This window comes from Eutrigla gurnardus, assembly GCF_963514095.1.
Source record: "Eutrigla gurnardus genome assembly, chromosome: 13".
In the NCBI taxonomy this organism is placed as follows: Eukaryota; Metazoa; Chordata; class Actinopteri; order Perciformes; family Triglidae; genus Eutrigla; species Eutrigla gurnardus.
The window spans coordinates 3,855,808-3,875,707 of NC_139936.1; the positions used below are offsets into that span (position 1 = coordinate 3,855,808).

A 19,900-nucleotide genomic window follows, 5' to 3' on the forward strand; every position below is an offset into this window, starting at 1 on the left:
TCTAATGCGCCGGATAGAAATCGCTCCAAAAACGACAAACACCCACTATTATTCTAAGATCTACTAAGACGTTTTGTACCATGCGGTCCTGGCTGGAAGAGAATATCAGGGGCGTATCGTTGCGTAACCTCGGTTACGTCAGGGTGCAGCTTTAATCTGCAGTGAAATGCACCTAACTAGCAGTCCTGCAAGAACAAAGACTGTTCTCTTGTGCCCAAGCTTGTGACACCAGAGAATTAATCCTATGCTTTTATCCCTCTGTGAGTGTAACGTGTGGCTATATCACATGCCGAGAGTGAACGCGGGATGTATGCCGATTGCATAGACGTGTTAAACACCTGTGTTACTTGTTATCCTCCCTGTTGAGCTGAACCCTTGTACCCCTTTGTGAATGGCCTTGTGTGCATGCAATTAAAAGCCTATTCTCTCTCCCCTGCCCCTAACGTGCGGTCTGAAGGCTGTTAAAAATATGGTGGCAATGGTAAGTAGGCCTTCATCTAAATGCACTCCTACTCTTTTCCTCCACTTTCCTGCCAAAACCTCCTGTTGCAGCAGCTGCATGACAATCTAATGATCCGTCTAGATGTTTTCACGCATTTGCATGCCTTAAAGTGTAGCTGAGCAAACATTTTAACTGTGTTCATAATGTTCTCATCGCCGGGGTCCTGCAGCCAGATCTTAGGAGGACTTTTGAAGCATTAAAGGATTTACAAACCTCTGGTTCATTACGGGTCAGAGGGAATGTTTCAGGGCGGTAGAAGGGATCAAGCTATGATGCAAACAAACCAAACCCTCCGTGAGCAGTCGAGGCATGTTTCTACTTTCTGCACGGTTACGTCATGTTGACAAAGGTGCGTTTGTCTCGAGCTCAAGTAATCCTCAAACAAAACATGCGAGTGTATTCCCTGCAGATATCCCTTTGGCCCTGAGTTAACACGCAGGGGACTCGAACCTGTGGAGAAACGTGTGTTATATTAGGATGAAGAGAGCATGGAACTATAGAACGTAGCGCTGATTTAACTCTTGATCCAGTAGAAATAGTTTGATCACACGTTAATCACATCTCCGCTAGAATTCACTCTCTCTCTCCCATTTGTCTTCTCCCTCTCTCCCCCCGTCCAGCTCCACCAGGTGCTCGTCCAGCTCCAGACCGGGGAGAAAGAGCAGGATTTCTCCCTCCTGCCCATTCAGGTGTCCATCAGTGTGCAGCTGTGGAGGCTGCCAGGATGCCACGAATTCCTGGCTGCTCTCGGTTAGTCAGCTGTTAGGTTTCCCTTCCAAGCTTCCCACCCAGCCGTGTGTCAAATGTATGATTGATAACTGTTGTTTGTGCAGGATTCGACTTGTGTGAGGTAGGCCAAGAAGAAGTGGTGCTGAAGACGGGCAAGCTCGCCAACCGCCGCACCTTGCACTTTGCTCTCCAGTCTCTGCTGGCGCTGTTTGGTAAATCCACTTATACATGTTCTTCCTGTGTTTGTCAGTGATTTTACAATGGGATCATCCAAAAATTTCCTTTTCTCTTCCCGTTTGTCCAGACTCCACAGAACTGCCCAAGCGTCTGAGCCTGGACAGCTCATCCTCCCTGGAGTCTCTCGCTTCCGCCCAGTCGGTGTCCAACCCCCTTCCCATGGGCTACTCCAGCCTCCCCTTCTCCCCGCCATGCCTGGACAATCAGGCATCAGACGCCATCTCCGTCTACAGCCTCAGCTCCGTAGCTTCCTCCATGAGCTTCGTTTCCAAGTCAGACTGCGATTTCCTCAGTCATCGGCAACGCAGCGGCGCCACGGCGCACTACTCCATCCACAAACACCCTCACGTGGCCCGCAGTCGCTCCTCGCCACACGGGGCGGCGGCCGCGGCGGCGACGGGAGCCCGCGGGGACGACGAGGAATACGAGGGCTTTTCCATAATCAGTAGCGAGCCGCTGGGAAGCCACTGCGACTCTCTGCCGCTGCCGCCGGGCCACAGCCAGCGGCACCACCGCGGGGGCCGGGGGGTCATCGGTGGGTCCGGCACAGGGGCGGGGAGGGGCTACACGGTGTCGGTGTCGTCGAGGGGCAGCGTCAGCACGCCCACGTCCCCCGTTAAAACATGCCTGGTGGCCGGCCCAAACTCGCCGTTCCAGAAGGTGGGTAAGGTGAGCAGCTCGGATACAGGAGAATCCGACCAGTCCAGTACCGAGACGGACAGCACTGTCAAGTCCCAGGAGGAAAAAGTCCCTCTAGACCCTCAGGAGCTGGCCCAGAAGATCCTGGAGGAGACCCAGAGCCATCTACGGGCCGTAGGTAGTCTCCAGCGGACCGGGCCCGAGGGGGCGACGGCCGGGGGAACCTCGGCGCGGAGCAGCGCCTTCCGCTCCTCCGAAACCAGCGCGTTCAGCCGTCCCAACAGCAGCGCCAGTGGCCGAGCTCAGTCGTCCCCGAGGCCCAAACCACCCTCCCGTTCCTCCTCGCTGCAGAAGATCAGCTCCGGCTACAACAGCCCCGCAATCTCCGAGTCTTCCCAAAGGGACGGCAGCCATCCTTCGCCCACGCTGGACAGCCACGCACAGTTCAGACTCAAGTACCCCAGCTCGCCGTACAGCGGCCACATCTCACGCTCCCCGAGCAACGTGTCCCCCAGCTCGGGTCACCAGTCCCCCTCCGGCAGCGCTCCGTCCCCCGCCCTGTCCTACTCCTCCACGGGCTCCGCCTGCTCCACTTCGGCCGAGGTCCCAGACTTGGACCGGCTACGGAGAGGGGTCATCGATGAAAAAGTCCAAGCTATCCACAATCTGAAGACCTTTTGGGCTAACGCCGCAGCCCAGCAGCAGCAGCAGCATCTAGGTCCCGTCCGAGGAGTCCACGGTAACCCCGGAGCCCTCGCCAGCAGGGATGTACTGAGCCTTCTGAACCTCTCCCCACGCCGTTGCTCCCCGAATGATACCCAAGACAGCCTGGAGCTGCGGGAGCTGGGGCTGCAATCACTAGATAGGGGCAGCAAGAACTCTTCCAATGGACACCACTGCTCCAACCCTAGAAAAGTGGCTCCGTCGCCGACTATTTCCACAAGCAGTAGCCCTGGTGCTCGTTCTATCCGACTACCTGCTGGCAATGGATACAAGTTCCTGTCGCCTGGAAGATTTTTTCCTTCTTCAAAATGCTGAGACATTTAAAACAGTATACTTTTATCTATCTATCATTTACTATCCTGTGCGAGTAGGGCACTTTTTGAGGACCGCTATTGGTCCAGCAACTTGACTGACACTAAAGAAGGATTCGATTGGTCAGCGAGTGTGACCCTGCAGAGGCACATGGAGGATTTAGAGGGTGTCTTGTCTTCGTGCCCATAACACTGTAAATGGCAATGAGAAATACTCAACGACCTGATACTGTGTTTGTGTGTAACTGTGTGTCAGGTAGATGTAAATGCCATGTGGTATTTTTCTTTGCTGTTTGTGTGGGCCAGGATGCAACAGCTATGACTGATTTTCTCCATTCAATTTTTTTGTTGTTTTGTTTTTAAATTTAATGGTTATTGTTATTATTGTTTATTGTTATTAATATTATAATAATTATTATTATGTTTTGTAAATTAATTCCAGTGTTTCACAATCAGTATTAAACGTTTTTATATTATTATAAAGTGAACAAACCTGTTACCATGTAAAGATGGATCGAGTGGGTGGGGGGAAAAAAAGATTTAATATTTTTTATTGAAATCAAAAGGGCATTTTGCCTGATTTCTTTGTGAATTGAGTGTCTGCTCTGAAGCATGGATTCTCTTGCTATTCAATGTTAAGTACCATGTATGACTTTTTAGCCCATGATTTTTTGAGATTAAACATGAAGGTTTCATGACAACCATCTGTCACTTATCAGTAAACTGTTTCAATAAAAAAAAACATCATGTTTGCTTTCTTGTATTGCTGACTTTACATGAGGGGCGCCATTGTGTGATGACAGACAGACAGACAGACAGACAGACAGATTGAAAAAACCCTCAAATTAAACAATCTGAGAAGGAAAATCACTATTTTGAATTACCTGCTTACATTTAAATGCCTGCACTAAGGTAATGAGGAGCCACACATATACCTTGTTTTATATTAAATAAATGTGGCCTTAAAGCCGTTGCGTCGGTTAATAAAAACACCGATATCGTGACGTGAATCGCTTTGTAAATAAACCTGAAATCATGTAACGATGAAGTTCTGCTGTTTGTGAGCCGAAGCGCGGTAGGCGGGTTAAAAGCCAGCAGAAAACGATTCTATTGGTTCATACCAAGCGCGTCACGTCCACGCCCCACTCCCCCGCCAGCGAATCACCGCTCACGAGGGCGGGACCAGACGACGCCCTCGTCAGCTCATGACGTCAGCGGCCGTCGGCGGACGCTACTGGGCAGTAACGGTAGCGTCGACAGAAACGAGCGACGATGGTCCTCATCAAAGAGTAGTAAGTGCGATTTTTCTCTTTAACTCTTCTCTTTTTTTGTTAGTGTTGAAGAAACTACATCGTGTTATAAATGAGTCTGTTTGGCTCGACGCTCTTATTTCCCTCCGGTTTGACACAAAATGAAAACTTTTCCCGTCTTGTGTATGCGTGTGTGTCGGACACACGAGGGAAGAAGAAGGGTGGGATTGCTCGAGAGCAGCACCGGCCTACGTTTACCGGCGTTGACAGCCGTTATCTCGCCGTGTGACAGCTGCTGTTGCATTTTCACGGCTTCCTCGCGTGTGAAGCTTTACGTAGCTGTCTTCTAAACACTCCGGTCCACGTTGTGTGTCGCGTGTTGTCGAGATGAGAGCGGCGGCGTTTCCGCTTTCGAGCTGTAAAAAAAAAAAACTTAAAAACTAACTTGAAGCTACGAATTAGCTCGCGGTTTGCTAATGCTAGCTACCGCTAGCTTACGTTGATGTGAATGGAAATCACGTAGCGGTGCTTATGTCGCCTTTGCAACATCGGTACAACAAATCTGAGCCAATATAAGAGACTTTTACTAATAGGCGTTTTTTCTCTCGCGTTAAACCAAACCAACTAAGCTAGCATGCTAGCGCTGTGCTAGCTAGCTTTGGGCGAGTTATGAAGTTGGATTAAAAAAAAGATGCTCGTCTTCACATTAAAGCCTTTATCATAAACAAAACTCCATAACTCAGAAGTACAATAAGTTAGTCATGATAACGAGTTAGTCAAATGTGTGGCTGCTGAATCGGGAGATGGAAGGATGCTAGCTTTTTATTTATTTAGCCTCCATCGGTGTTTTGATGAAGGCAGGAAGTCTGTTATGATTTTAACTGTACATTTCTTTAATCAATTAAAACTATAATCCAACATCCCGTAGCACAGAAAGGCAAATCAGATTATTGTAATGTATTAATAATAGTAAAATACCTTTTTTTAAATTATGAATTCTTAACTTTATTATTATTATTATTTATCAGCAAAGTTTTAAAACAAGTCCTAGTGTGGATAAATGCATTTCCTCTTGTTTGATTGAATGGTAGAAAGATTAATCATATGATGAGATAATATTATTTTCATTGCTTTTGATTTAATTTACATGTGAACTCAAATGTCCTGGTATTTATGTCTATTGTTATCACTAATTTGCACACAAGTCGTTGTGGTTTATGCCTGATTTCTTATTTCTCGAGTCTGTAAGTTTCGTTTTAACACCCTGCTGTTTATTTGAATATTGGACGGGTGACTGAAGATGCCACAAAAATACTGGCCATATACAGATTAGACTATCTACAATAAAATTATGTTACCATGTTGTAAATTCCAACCATTACACTGCCGTTAAAAAGTTAATTTTAAATAGTTATTGTCCTAAAAGAATAATAATGAAGTTATGAACATTCCAGATGTTCCCAAGGTGAACCCTTGACCAACCTTACATTTGTTTTGATAGTTTTAATGATAGTTTTGCTAAAGCAACACGCCCGTTAATTCCAGCTTGCTATAGGTATTATTCTCCACTTGACAATGAAACAGGAACCTGTTGCACAGATCTTTATGCAAAGCTTCCACCTTTCTCTTACAATGACGATGATGGGGATTTCTTCTGTTCTCTACGTCTCCTTCTGCACTTTTAATTGTCTGTCTGGTTGAACCACATACATCATTTGTTCTCTATGAACAAAACTATTTACAAAATCACATCTATTCCATAAAGAGGACTTTCTACAACTAAAAACCACGAAAGATGGAGAAAAATAGAGTAGTCTTCTCATCTGACTGTACCCAATCAAGCCTTTGTGGCAGACAGTTCTCTAGAACATCAGTGTATGTTTGACATTCAGAAAGTTGTGCTAATTCAAGGCTCGCTCACCACCTCCATGTATCATCTATGTAATGTTCTTCTAAAGAGCTTCCTGATAAAACCACTAACCCGTCATACACACTAACTATGCTTCTGTCCAGTTGATTTCTCAAACTTGAGAACCATCCCGACGCGCGCTGTGCCCTTGATTGTGTTGAACGTCAGCATCACTCATCGCTAATCCATGCTGTAGCGTTAAAGTGGCCGTATCGCAGCAGCCTGGATAGATAAAACTTCATCTATCACTGGGTGTCGTTGTGAAGATTAACCCTAATGTCAACACAAGTTAATAAACCTCATGGTCATGGGTCGGCATGGGGACGATATGAACGTTTAATGTCATGATTATCCTGGTCAAAATCATTCAGATTCACGTTGTTTTTTGTGTGAAAAAACATCAAATTATCTTAAAAAAAACAAAGATAATAATAACATATTTGCAGGAAAAATAAATAAAAAACATATTTAATATCCCGTATTTGTTTTTTAAAATCTGGTTTATGTTTTACTTCCCTCAGTCATTGGTTGCCAGAGCTCACCAGCATCACCAAAAGAGCCACTTCCTATGCCTCCTTATTTTTCCTCTTTTGCTCTGTGTGGTTAGTGGTCATTGACCGAAGCCTCATGTTCATCAGGGTATGTGATGCTATTGGTTTCGGGCACACCACACCCAGAAGTAGAAATCTGTTGGGACTTGAAGAATAGGGTAGGGTTGCTGTGTACTGAATTATGCAAATGCTGTCTTTAACATTTGGATATCTTGTCTAATAAAGTTTTAATGAGCTGTACCTTCAGTCACTCGTCTGTACGGCACAAATGCTCACCGCTTACATTTTCCTTTGCTCCTGTTCTCCCCCCTCTTTGCCTCTTTTCACAGGAGTTTTCTCCATCGCTTGGTTTCATATTCCACTCTAGTGATGGGTTTCTTCTCGTAGTGCTGATGTCAGCAGTTTAACACGCTGGGCTGTAAATTGTTTTGCCTCTAGAGGAGAGACCACAACTTGCTTTCTGTTCTTAAGCAGTGAGAAGGTTACTGTGCGTTGTTGAGGTTATGTGACTAAGGTAGTTTTTTTGTCATAATAAAGGCTATTTTGTGTTCTTGTACTTAGTTTGGACCATAGTCCAAAATGTATATTGAATTGATTCATTTTTTTTCAACACCTGCCCTGAGCGTCAAGTTGTTTTCGGTGGTAAAACTGTCATTAAAACGGCATTTCGATCAGGTCGGACGGGACAGGCAGGCGGACGTAACATCGGGAGGAGGTTTTGTCATTCAGAAGATTAGCACACGTCATATTTTGTTTACCAGGAAGAATAAAATATTATATTTCATTATTAAAATAGAAAGAAATCAATGTGGGGGTATATTTGTCAGCATATATTTTGTTAAATAGGTGCACAATGTGATCTAACAAGGGTTGACTTTAAAGTAAAGTGATGGTCCTTCCGTCTGAAGTTCTTATTGTGTCTTTGTTCTTATTGTGTTATATGTGACTGTAACCACACTTGTGTCTCTCTTGCAGCCGTGTGGTTTTACCCTGCAGTGTTGAGGAGGTAAGTAAGCACTTTTGTTCTCCCTTTATTATTCCACTGACAAAATGAGTCATGTTGTAAAATAGCTGTGTTTTTATTTCTGTGCGACCTAATCTCTTGTACTTCTCACTGAGGTCTTCCCTCATTATAAATGACACAAAAAGCTAAGCTCACAGCCTTTTTCCTCTCCTACGTTTCTCTTGCAGCCTTGCAACGGTTCGACATTCACTCTTAATCACAGAAAAATCAATAATGCCAGTTAATTGATATTAACAACGTGATTACTCCTCATTGGGCTTAAAGCGTGTCACACAGTAGTGGTTTATAGCAGCGGAATGCACCTTTCTTACAAAAATAATTGTGTTATTCTTATCATTATGAAGATTAAAGGCAATGATTAATGAAATGAATAATTTCTAGTGTTTGGCTTCGTTAAGACAAATGGTTTCTTCCACCAAAAAAAAGCATAATTTTTTAATTGTTATGAAGAGCAGGATTTATATCATGAAACCTGGACTCTCACCCCGCTGCCTTTTTAATATGCTGATTAAAATCTTTAAAAAGTCATTCCAAATAACACTAATAAGAACTCTGGTGGATGAAATGTAAACACGGAGCCTTCTGTCGCAACGTCTGTTATTCAAACATCATGCAGCCATTTATCTTGTTATTTAAATCTTCAATCTCCTGCAGTGACATTAGTTTATGTTGGCTTACCCCGACAAACGGGAGCGTCACAAGATATTTAAAGGAATGGGAAGGAAAATATGTTTTCTGTTGCACAAAAAATACATGTATTTCTTCATAATGTTTGTCTTTCTGTCGTACAGTTCTGTAATAAGTCTTAATGGAATAGAAACATCCTGTTTTGTGTAAACTGCTCACATGTCAGGTCCATGCGTTGAGGTAGACATTGCTTCATTTGAAGGGATCACATGCATAGAAAGAATGAGAACCACAGGACTGAAACATGAGGTCAATGACATGGCTTATTATTCTGGTTTATGATCGACGTGCCGCTTGTTAAAACAAACATTTGCTCAAATGGAAGCGCTTTTTATAGCCGTTCCCTATTTTAGGACACGTAATTAAAAACAAACAGGGTATATTTTACACCCAGTTCTACCTGGACCTTCAAGCAAGTTAGAGAGCGGCTTTAATATATTTACAGGATGTTTTTTGTGTTAATATTGTGTTTTTTGGGTTCCAGTATCAGGTGGGGCAGCTGTTCTCGGTGGCCGAAGCCAGTAAAAATGAGACGGGCGGTGGCGAGGGCATCGAGGTGCTCGTGAATGAGCCCTATGAGGAAAACGGCGAGAAAGGACAGTACACACACAAAGTCTACCACCTAAAGAGGTACTTCTTCTTCCTCTTTTTACCTTTTCCAGACAGATTAATTGAGCTTCCATAAAATGCTTCTTTATTAAAGAAAAATAGATATTTATATAACTGTACACCTGATCTATATAGCATTAACACAGGGAGCACAGGAAGAAGGGAAATCATCTCCAGAAATAAGATTGATTCTGGCTCTAGCACCCATATCCCTCCAACCCATGCTTCGCTCTTTTTTTTCTTCTTTTCTTTTTTTCTTGCAAAATCAAGTTTATTATTAGTAAACTTAGTATTTAGTATTTTTCAATAGGTTGTGATGTGGAAATGCTGTGAACTGTCATCGTATTCTGTAACTAAATGTGTGTGATTTCTGAGCATGTAGGAAGTAATGTCATAGAGAAGTTATAGCCATAAATCAGACTTCCTCAGAGATGTATGTATGTCGCCACGCCCGTCTGTCACACAGCTCCATCTGTCCTGGAAAATGATCTCTAGTGTAATGGCACTGTGCTACCAGGTGGTGGCAGCATCGTCTCATCTTTGTTGTTCAAACTGTTAATTTTTCACCTGCTTCTGATAACTGAGACAATATGTCTTCCCTCTCCCTGTGCATCTACCTTCCCCTACAGTAAAGTCCCAGCTTTTGTCAAGCTGTTCGCCCCTGCAGGCTCCCTATCATTCCATGAAAAGGCCTGGAACGCCTACCCGTACTGCAAGACCAGTGAGTCCCCCTTCCCATGTCGCTTTACCCTGAAACCCTTAGTCCTCTCCATTGATGAATCCACTTGTGTCACCTGCATCATGGCCATGTGTTTAGCTGGAGTGAATTAATATTGTTCGTCATGTATGTGTATGTAATTATGTTTTTTCTGCTTTTTTTCCCCTCCTAACCTTGATACAGTTGTGACGGTAGGTATCCTTTAAACAGCTCGTTTCTTTACTTTACTTTCTGTTCATTCGGTTCTCTAATACCCTGAATTCCCTCCAGAATGAGTACATGAAAGACAATTTCCTCATTAAGATTGAGACGTGGCACAAACCAGACCTTGGGACACAAGAAAATGTGAGTACCTCTGCATCTAATCAAGAGAGTATCGTGTTTGAACATCAGGTTTTGAGTTTTTATGTGTTTTTTCTTTTGTGTTGTTGTTCAGGTGCACAACCTAGACTTCTCCACGTGGCAGAATGTCACCGTGGTGCCCATCGACATCGCAGACGGAAGTGTGGTGTCCAGCGCTGTAAGTAGAAACGCCTAAAGTAAAAGGCAGTTTAGCACCCTCATGTGGACAGAGCCCATCATTGCAAAGATGTCTGCCGAACCCGATCCATTGTACACCAGAAATGTTATTGATTGATTTTTGATGAGTTGTAATCTTGTCATTTACTTTTGAACAGTTTAAAAAAAAAACTTAATTTCTGTGTTAATTGATTTCAGAACATTTGGAGACTCACTAAATATGAAATAGGATACAATTATCTTTGTGTTGAGTTATCTTTGTACTCTGTATGTATTAAAAAAAAAATCCCCAGAGCCTATGATGATGTCATCCCAAAAGTCAAATTTGATTTTTTATTCATAATGATTTTTTTAAAATCTCCAAATAATCACTTGGAGAAGCTGGAATCTACTAATGTTTGCTATTTAATTTGATAATTACATCAACAAGTGAGCATTTATTTATTGATATATATTCTTAAATGATAAACAATTCTACTTACTATTTTTTCCACTGAAATCCACCTGCCTAGCAATGCAGAATAATTTCCTCTAGCTCGTTGAACAGTGCTGGAATACCTCCAGGTACTTGTTGTATCTCGTGAACCGTTTTAGCGGATCATGTGGAGCCGAGGCTGGAAATGTATTTTAAGGAAACTGTGTCTTGCCAGAAGTTGAAATACCATGACACACACACACACACACACACACACACACACACACACACACCCGTCTGTCTGACGGTGGATGATAGGAAGCGGCAGCAGCAAAGTACGTTATAGACGTTTGGAGCAGATTTGATTTAATATTTTCATTATGTTTTCAATAAAAGTGAATGAACTAACATTTGATCTCCACTTTGACGTGAACACATTGGAGTCTTTTTAAAGCATTTAAGAAAATAACAACTATAGACTCCATTTGAGCATCCTTAAGATTGCCTCAATATTTCAAAATGTAAATATGAGCGTTTGATACTCTTGAAATCTCATTTGAAGATGTTACACATTATTGCTGTTATTTGACATCACATTGCCTCATTTCACCACGGTTCTGCGTGCGTCTATGTGAGGCTATTTGGCTGAGAAGCGTGTGTGTGTGTGTGTGTGTGTGTGTACGTGTTTGTTTGTGGTGGGTAGTTAACGAGGCGGAGGTGTTTGCCTTGCTGGAGGAGTGTGTTGTGTCTGAGGACCCTATCAGCCCTCAGCCTCAGGCATGGCTGCAGGGCCTGGGGCGTACCGCCAGCACAGATGAGTTTGTTAGTGTAATTAAGGCTCACAGTGCTTCGTATCCCGGAACTAGACACACACACACACACACACACACGACACAAACACACTCGCGCTCTCAGCACACACTGTTTTACTTGTGGAGTAGCTCCGTTTCGTCTACCACGGCATATCGATTCTCAGACCTCATTAGTGCAGCACAGTGTATTGTTATAGTGATGGAGCTCTCAGCATTAAAACAGCCAAATTATTGTGTGTGTGTCTGTGTGTGTGTGTGTGTGCGTGTGTAGGGGCAGCTTTCTATCTCTTTGCACACGTTTGGCACCCTCCTGTTGGCCGATAGCCCTGAAAAGTAGCTTCTTGCTGCAGGCGCATCATGATTTATTTAAAATTGCTGGGCCCTTGAGCTGCTGATAATTTGAAAGCCATTTCATTTATTTGTATTTCTGTTTCTGTTGCCTGTTTTTTTTTTTTTTATGAAGTCAACTTTGTCATGTGCTCATGTGTGAGAGGCATATGTGTGTGTGCTCCAGTGTTGTTCTATGTGGTTTAAAAGGTCTCTTTGCCATAGGACCAAGATCCTCCTGTGCATATGGGGAATAAGTGGTTAGTGCACTAACATGGGTTTAGCAAGGTGTGTGTGTGTGTGTGTGTGTGTGTGTGTGTGTGTGTGTGTGTGTGTGTGTGTGTGTGTGTGTGTGTGTGTGTGTGTGTGTGTGTGTGTGTGTGTGTGTGTGTGTGTGTGTGTGTGTGTGTGTGTGTGTGTGTGTGTGTGTGTGTGTGTGTGTGTGTGTGTGTGTGTGTGTGTGTGTGTGTGTGTGTGTGTGTGTGTGTGTGTGTGTGTGCGCATACGTATGTGCAGCAACACAAGCTCACATCAGCACTAATGCCTGTAGATGCGAGCGTCTCTGAACCGTCACCCTAATTAAACAGATGTTGCTGGTGGCATCAACGCCCCGTAGACTGTTTTTCCCCCCCCTCTCTCCCCGAGCCACTTAGGGCTGAGTTGTGCTCTGGTCTTGCTGCATGACATCATCTCCAGGGGGGCGGCGGGTTTTGGAGAATGAGTGTGGTACTCTTTGGCCTTTCTGTGGCGGTGACTGCTGTGCTTCTTGGTTTTAGAGCTCCGTGCATGAAGGATGTTCTGTTACCGACTAAATGTCATCAGGACAGTTCTTATGTGTTTTTTTTGTTGGTAAATAAAATAAAAGGCCTAATTATTACTCAATAGTGTAGCAGTAGTCACGCATTAACATTTAAATCAGTCATACACATTCCCTCAGCTTGTCAAACAGTTTGCCAGATAAATATAATGTACTCTGTATTGTATTAATTATCTAAATTGCTCTCACTGTAGGACTACAAGCCAGACGAGGACCCAGCCAAGTTCAAGTCCGTCAAGACCGGCAGAGGACCCCTTGGGCCCACCTGGAAGGTAACGCCCTCATGAGCTGTGGAAATGATATGTCGTATTCACACACGAATGGAAATGAATGTCAGAAGAGACTAAACAAAGATGTTGACCCCATACAGCAGACTATTCCTGTGTAGCTGCTCGTTCACACAAGATCCACAACTGTAGTTTCACATATTCCGCATAATTCCACGCACACGTTTTCCCCAAAAGCTACACAGTCTGGTCAGTCATAATCGAATGAAAGTATATAGAACATGTGTAAATCTGTCTGGAGCCGACTCTGAAGACGCTGCAGGCATGAAGAGCTGGTATTAGAGACACTATACATGCAGCAAAACAAGAACCCGCTGTCGGAAACAAAGCTGGTTTCGGCTGGTGTTGCCAGAAGGGATGTGGGAGCCTCTCAAATACAGTGGAAGTCAGTTCAGCGGTCTGAAACCAAGCGAAAGACTGAGCTTTTTGTGTGCTGGGTGGTGGTGGCAGCGTCACGCTGAGAGGATGCTCCTCTGCAGCGTTGGAAGGCTTACGAAGGTAAGAGGGGAGGATGAATGCAGCGAAAAGCCTTCAGGGAAAAACCTGCTGCAGTCTGAGAGAGAAGAAGATTTATTGTCCAAGAAAACAACAACCCCGGAAATAAAACCCAAGCTACTCTGGGAAAAATGCCTAAAAACTACAATGTTCATATCCAAGACTTCAGTCCAGACCTCAGTCCAATCAAGGATTTGTGGTCGTGTTCCCTGTGAAAGCGTGAGCAGCAGAATGGGGAGAAATCTGTCCAGATGTAAGAAATGCTCCCTATTCACAGACGTCCCAAAAAACACCAAATACTTACAAAATCAGCTGTTTTCTGTCTATTTGTAGAGATTTTTTTTCACCTAAGACGTTAGTGTTTCCACACCGGTGCCATCGGCTCAGAATAGCTCTGCTCAGGAGACGGCTGCAATTTGATGAAGACAAATCACCTCCTTCTCGCCCCTAATTGGATGTAATAGACATTTCTAGTCACCGGGTCAGATAAAGGGTTTAACTCTGAGCTCGGCTTTGCCACACATCGTGAAGACCGTGTGGACATGGATGCTAAATTTGACAAGCTGTATTTCTGTATGAAGTACTTGTGATGGAGAGTAATAAGACGTAGCGTATCCATGTTGGAGGAAGTTTGTTGTTGCTTTCCCCTCTAAACCCCCCCGTACCCCCGCAGCCTCACAAAAAAAGGTCCTGAGAATATCAACTCTGCAGAGTTCACCGTGGGGAAACTTTCCTCGGCTTCAAGAATCCAAGAACAAAGGCAGCCAAACAGCTTTTAAAAAGTATGAATAAAGCGCCACAACTTTTCGTTTTGTGTTTTTAATTAGATCACTTTCCCATCCGCTGTGGACACGGAAAAAGACTGTTTTTGAAAAGGTGAAGAAAAAAAAAAAAAAAACGTAGAAGAAAAGTAGTTATGTGACAACAGAGGCACAATTTCTGCCAGCTTCTCAGAGCAATAAAACTCTTGTCTATCTCTGCATGCACACATGCTTGCATATCGGTACCCTTTGTATTTCTGAAAAACTTCTGCTCCTTTGAGTGGGGCACAGAGAGGGAGAGAAGAAATGTCACCGTAAGTGTTTTGATGTAGAATCCGTTTCATGTGAAGTTCTCCTTTAGCGATGACAACTTTTCTAAACCCACTGCAAATTTAGAAATGTTTCTCATTTCCCGCTCCCACCCCCCACCCACCATCGCGGCATCAAACGGCAGCGGGATGGAGGGTGATTGGAGTCGGGTCTGTGGCATTTTCTCTTGGAATGCCGAGCCAGAATGAAGTGATTAATTAAACAGGTGTTCTCGGAGGGAGAGAGTGTGTGTTCAGGGGTGCGAGGAGGTCCTGGGTGTTAATAATGTAACCGGCTTTGCACCGCGACGCCCTTATCGCTTCGCGAGCGCCGTTTTATCTGCCTGCCGCGGCCACAAAGGCATGCCTGTCGGGAACGGTGTCGCTGTCAGGGCGGAGGCAGAGAAATGGTCCCTTCATCTGGAGTTTATCCACTTTGCTCTGCCCCCAACCCCCCCACTCCTCCTCCTCCTCTTCCTCCTCCTTTTCTTCTCTTCTTCAGAGGGAGACAGAGTGCAAGCAGCGGGTGGATTTAGAAAGTGTGTTGTAGATTAGGGCACTTTTATCTCTGCACAGCACATCTTCATATTGATAATTATTTCAGCAAGCTCCACACCCAAAGCATTATGTATTAATGATTTTTTTTTATTTTTTTTTTTTTAGCTTTGACTGCAGCCGAGATTAGTCTAACATAATATTCTCTCAGCCTTCTGTTTTTAGGATTATTCTCTCATCGAGAAAGTTGCCGTCAAGTTTTGACTCCTTTATTCTGATAGTAGGCATTAAAATAAATAAATAAGTGACTGGTTTTTAAAGTCTCGTCGTTCTCTTTCTGCTCTTCTCCTGACAGAGAGAGCTGGATAAAAAGGACGACTGCCCGAGGATGTGCGCCTACAAACTGGTCACGGTCAAATTCAAGTGGTGGGGCCTGCAGACCAAACTGGAGAACTTCATCCACGACGTGAGTTTGCACACATGGAGCTCAGGATGTTGTGTTCAGGCTCCAAGAGAGTCCTCCTTCATCTGTGGATGAGGATGATATTATATATATGTATATATATATATACACACACAGCTCTAACTACTACTCTCTCCCTCAGCAAGAGAAGCGGATCTTCACCAACTTCCACCGCCAGCTCTTCTGTTGGATCGATAAGTGGGTGGAGCTGTCGATGGAGGACATCCGGTGGATGGAGGCGGAGACGCAGAGGGAGCTGAACGAGGTGAGTGCACAAGTTGATGATTGCCCGCGATTCAAGAGTGAGCCTCGTGAATCTGAAGTGCGTGTTATTGGTCGACGGCGGCCAACAGAACATACCAGAGTGTGCGATCTCTGGCACCACATGTCTGATACTTGGCCAAGCTTGAAATGAACCAGTGCACCACCCGTCTAGTTCCTCTCCGGGTGGAGCCGCCGTCTCCCAATCACACGTCAGATAGCTGGCGGGATAAAACCGGACGCGTGCTGGAGATCCTGATCACAATGACTGTGCTGTAGAATTCATTTGATGCTTTTCTCTCTTGATGGAAAAGATATTGGAATAAATAAACCTTTCCATCGTTCCATGCTTCCTAATCCCCATCTCTGTGTTTTTGCTGTATTTCTGTTTGTCTAGATGCGTAAGAGGGGCGCTGTGCAAGGAACAAAGGCTTCAGACGAGTAGCGGGCCGGCTGTGGGTCTGATTGGTGCTGTGTAAGTTCTTGCTGGTCCAGGCCAGTCTTACTTCTCTGTGGAGGGGGGGATGCTGCTCTCACTCTGTGCTCCTCGGTGTTGTCAAAGGGCTTTTAGTCCACTATGTCTATAGGTGTGTGTGTATTTCACTGGCACCTCCATTGCTCACTCTGAATGAGTTAATCAATAATACCATATAGCAGAGCCGCGTGACGTATGTGGAGGCTCGTTAGGCGTTGTGCTGACCCAGTGAAACTCTCCCAGCGTGGCTTGTGAGTGCCTGTACGCCAACGTCCTCGCGTATGGAAGCGCGTTGACATCTGAGGTGGCCGGCAGTTTAAAAAGCATAGAGAGAAGACGCGCTCAGGAGCAGCAGAGGAGAAAAACAACCCTCTTTAATTTCTCTGAACCGACATTCTCTGTAAAAAAAAAAAAAAATCTTACCGCCGGTTTGCTCTAAATATCAGTCTGGGAAACTTTTGGCCGTACAAGGAGAAAAAAAGGGAGGAATCTGGGCTGGACTGGCCCAAGTGGACCAGGCCTGGCCTACTACCAACAGTCAGCATCCCCCCCTTCCCCCCTCCCCTCCTCACATCTCGCCCAATTCGGCATGTGTTTCTCATTTTCCCTAGCAGTAAGTAAACAGGCGGGTGCCATCAAAGAAGGCTGTGGTAGGGAGGCCGACGAGGCCTGAACCTCGGGGCTCAGCAGTCGGGACTCTGAGACAACGTACAATCACCATACTAGACTGGGTGGACGAGTCTCACTATGGAGACGATGCTCCAACAGGCATGTCTGCCTTATTTAGTGGATGCTGGTCGAGTAAAAGGGGGGGTGTGAGGGAAGGAAAGGGCATAGAGAAAGGGAGGTAGGGGGAGGTCTCCAAAATGGCTCCTTTTTTCCCCCTCATTAACATACAAATGGAATTCTGCAGTTGAGAAGGAGTCTGTGCTGTGATTGAGAGAAAAAAAGAGGAGGAAAAGGATGGAGTCGGAGGGTGAATCCTCCATCAGATGTGTCTGTTCCTCTGTTTAGAGCCACTGTTGGTTTCAGCTGTTCCATTAAGGTGTTTCGCCTATCAGATTCTCCCACTAATTGACTTTCCAAAGCCATCAGCCTCAAGGTGGGAGAATTTGGAAGTGATGCTTTTATCCGGGAGACAAACGAGGAGGAGATTTAGGAGGAAAAAGGTGGCATATTTCACTTTGCAGAAGGACTTTTATTGTATTTTTCTTTTTTATGCTTTACCATGAAATGTGAAAATGAGTCCAAACTATTCATATATCGTTCTGAATCTAACGGCGTGTCCATTTTCCATGTTTTCCCACAGCTTCACAGACGGGGACAAGTCCGAGGAACCAGCGTTGCAGACAAATGAAAAGGCAGAGAATTTGAAAAAACACACCCACGATGACAGCTAGGAGGCCTCCATTGGTGCCACTTTTTTTTTTTTTTACCAGAACTCATTCAGGCTGTGGAGGGGGGAGGGGGGGGGGTGCTCTACCACCTGCAATCGATAGAGCAGATCCCTGACTTGCATCCAATCATAGACATTCTATACACTGAGGAATTGATTTCTAGAACACGATCCTCGCTGATAAGACTGTGCTTCACGGTGATGTGGCGGGCTGAGGAGGGCCAGCCATCGGCGTCGCGTCGTTGACGACACCTCGATGCGAGGAGGAGTCGTTGGCGTGATTCCACGCTGGCAGGTGTCGGACCAAATGTTTTCCTCTTTGTCGTATTTAGATTTCCACCGCCGTCGTTTTTCCTCCCAAACATTCCTCTCGGGGTGAAGCCCCGTCTGACCTCTCTTTGTCTCCTCCTCGGGTCTTCACTGTACACACTGTGGTTTGCATTCCCCGGCATGAGTCTTGTCTGTTTGTCATACTCGTGTTCCTTCCTGCCACAGCCTCCATTAAGAGATTACTAACACCCTTGGCGCCTCGGCCCATTATAATCCTTTCCCCATCACCCCGCCTCACCTAAAGCACTGCATCTTAAACACTGACAATCATGCCTGTACAGGTATTCACTCTCACTCTCCTCCACATTTAACACACACACACGCAGGCGTATGACGCATATACATCACACACATAAGGATACACATGTTAATTAATTCTCACACACACACACACACTCCAAGGTGTGGATGCCTTTGCGGTGACTGATCTCTTAAAAGCTCAAGCTGGGCAGATCCATGCAAGCTTGTTCAGCGACGGGATGTTAGTTTGGAAATGTTTACAAACCCCACACACACACACACACACATACACACACACACACACACACACACACACATACACACACACACACACACACACACACACACACACACACACACACACTCCCTATTCTGAAGACATTCATACATAACATACAACACAGCTCCCTCACAGATGTCCCCCCAGAGAAAAACAGCATTGAAAAACAGCCACAGATGGTGCTGCACCCTTCGAGCCTCTTGTCACAAGCCAAACTGCACTGCCTTGCCCCACCCAGCCACCCCACCTCACCACCACCCCCACCCTCACCCAGCCCACCCTCGAGGACCCACGTCTCCCTCATCTGGTTTCTCAAAAATAAATGCCCTCGTCCCTTCCACCACGTTCTAGGTTGTGTTTACAGATCCACAGCAGCCTCGCCGGTGGCCCGGTCCCCACACACACACACACACACACCGCTCGCCTTAATCCGAGTACGACCTAATGTACTGTCTGCTGTCGGCCAACGCTCTGCTACCTCCTTCCTTTCTGACTGGCCGGTTCACACCTGGAGGTGAGCTCCAGCCTGCTACTTGTTGGGAGTAAAAGTTGTTTGTGGAGACTCCCTTAATGTTTCCTGATGAGCAACGCAGCCGGTTCCCTTCAGTAAGACGGTGCTGCTGCAGGTTGACTCTGTCTTTGCCTCCGATCACCATCGATATGCCGTAATTATGACTCTTCAACTCCATGTTGCACTTTTTCCTCCCCTTAAGTCTTCACAATCATGTGGCACCGCAGTGCAGTGCTGGTCATCACTAGTGTTACATACATAAACAGTACAAGCGCTTTCCTCATTTCATCCTGTGTGTGTGTGTGTGTGTGTGTGTGTGTGTGTGTGTGTGTGTGTGTGTGTGTGTGTGTGTGTGTGTGTGTGTGTGTGTGTGTGTGTGTGTGTGTGTGTGTGTGTGTGTGTGTGTGTGTGTGTGTGTGTGTGTGTGTGTGTGTGTGTGTGTGTGTGTGTGTGTGTGTGTGTGTGTGTGTGTGTGTGTGTGTGTGTGTGTGTGTGTGTGTGTGTGTGTGTGTGTGTGTGTGTGTGTGTGTGTGTGTGTGTGTGTGTGTGTGTGTGTGTGTCAGTAATTGGGTGTTTTTTTTCTTTTATTTTAAAAATCTATTTCAAGTCTCAGATGTAATGAAATAATGCGATGTTTTTATTGTCTGTAAATGAGGGGGTGTGATTACTTCTCAGTTATTGGCTTGTCCAAAGAGCATAGATAGCTTATCTGTAATGTTTACATGAAGACAGCGGTAATATAGGAACATTGGAACATGCAACATATTTTTTTTTCTTGACAGAATCTTCTCAGGTGAACATTGCAACGTGCAGATTATT

The 19,900-nt window shown here is 45.0% G+C and overlaps 2 protein-coding genes across 4 annotated transcripts in view; both read left to right on the forward strand.

Moving 5' to 3' along the window:
- LOC311022616 (tetratricopeptide repeat protein 28-like) overlaps positions 1 to 3,887 on the forward strand; it is a 148,378-nt gene extending 144,491 nt beyond the window's left edge. For 2 of the 3 annotated variants that reach the window (XM_084023998.1, XM_084024000.1), the window contains 4 exons: positions 458 to 481; positions 1,123 to 1,252; positions 1,336 to 1,443; positions 1,536 to 3,887. In XM_084023998.1, the coding sequence (XP_083880124.1) occupies positions 458 to 481; positions 1,123 to 1,252; positions 1,336 to 1,443; positions 1,536 to 3,145 (1,872 nt within the window). In that variant the 3' untranslated portion in view covers positions 3,146 to 3,887. The remainder of the gene's footprint in view (positions 1 to 457; positions 482 to 1,122; positions 1,253 to 1,335; positions 1,444 to 1,535) is intronic. The other variant, XM_084023999.1, reaches the window with a different exon arrangement.
- A 469-nt stretch (positions 3,888 to 4,356) lies between these two features.
- On the forward strand, positions 4,357 to 19,484 carry LOC311022618 (phosphatidylinositol transfer protein beta isoform-like). Its single transcript, XM_084024006.1, has 12 exons — positions 4,357 to 4,433; positions 7,827 to 7,857; positions 9,047 to 9,192; positions 9,801 to 9,892; positions 10,073 to 10,080; positions 10,160 to 10,234; positions 10,326 to 10,409; positions 12,974 to 13,051; positions 15,481 to 15,591; positions 15,731 to 15,853; positions 16,247 to 16,324; positions 17,634 to 19,484. Exons 1-11 carry the CDS (start codon positions 4,414 to 4,416, stop codon positions 16,292 to 16,294), a joined length of 816 nt encoding a protein of 271 aa, XP_083880132.1. The 5' UTR covers positions 4,357 to 4,413; the 3' UTR covers positions 16,295 to 16,324; positions 17,634 to 19,484.
- Positions 19,485 to 19,900: the final 416 nt, after the last annotated feature.

Excerpts from the sequence above, each read along its gene's own strand:
- LOC311022618 (XM_084024006.1), top strand. The coding sequence starts at position 4,414 with ATGGTCCTCATCAAAGAGTA. Across the intron at positions 7,858-9,046 it reads TACCCTGCAGTGTTGAGGAG|TATCAGGTGGGGCAGCTGTT; the intron begins GTAAGTAAGCAC and ends TTTGGGTTCCAG. Across the intron at positions 9,193-9,800 it reads AAAGTCTACCACCTAAAGAG|TAAAGTCCCAGCTTTTGTCA; the intron begins GTACTTCTTCTT and ends CTTCCCCTACAG.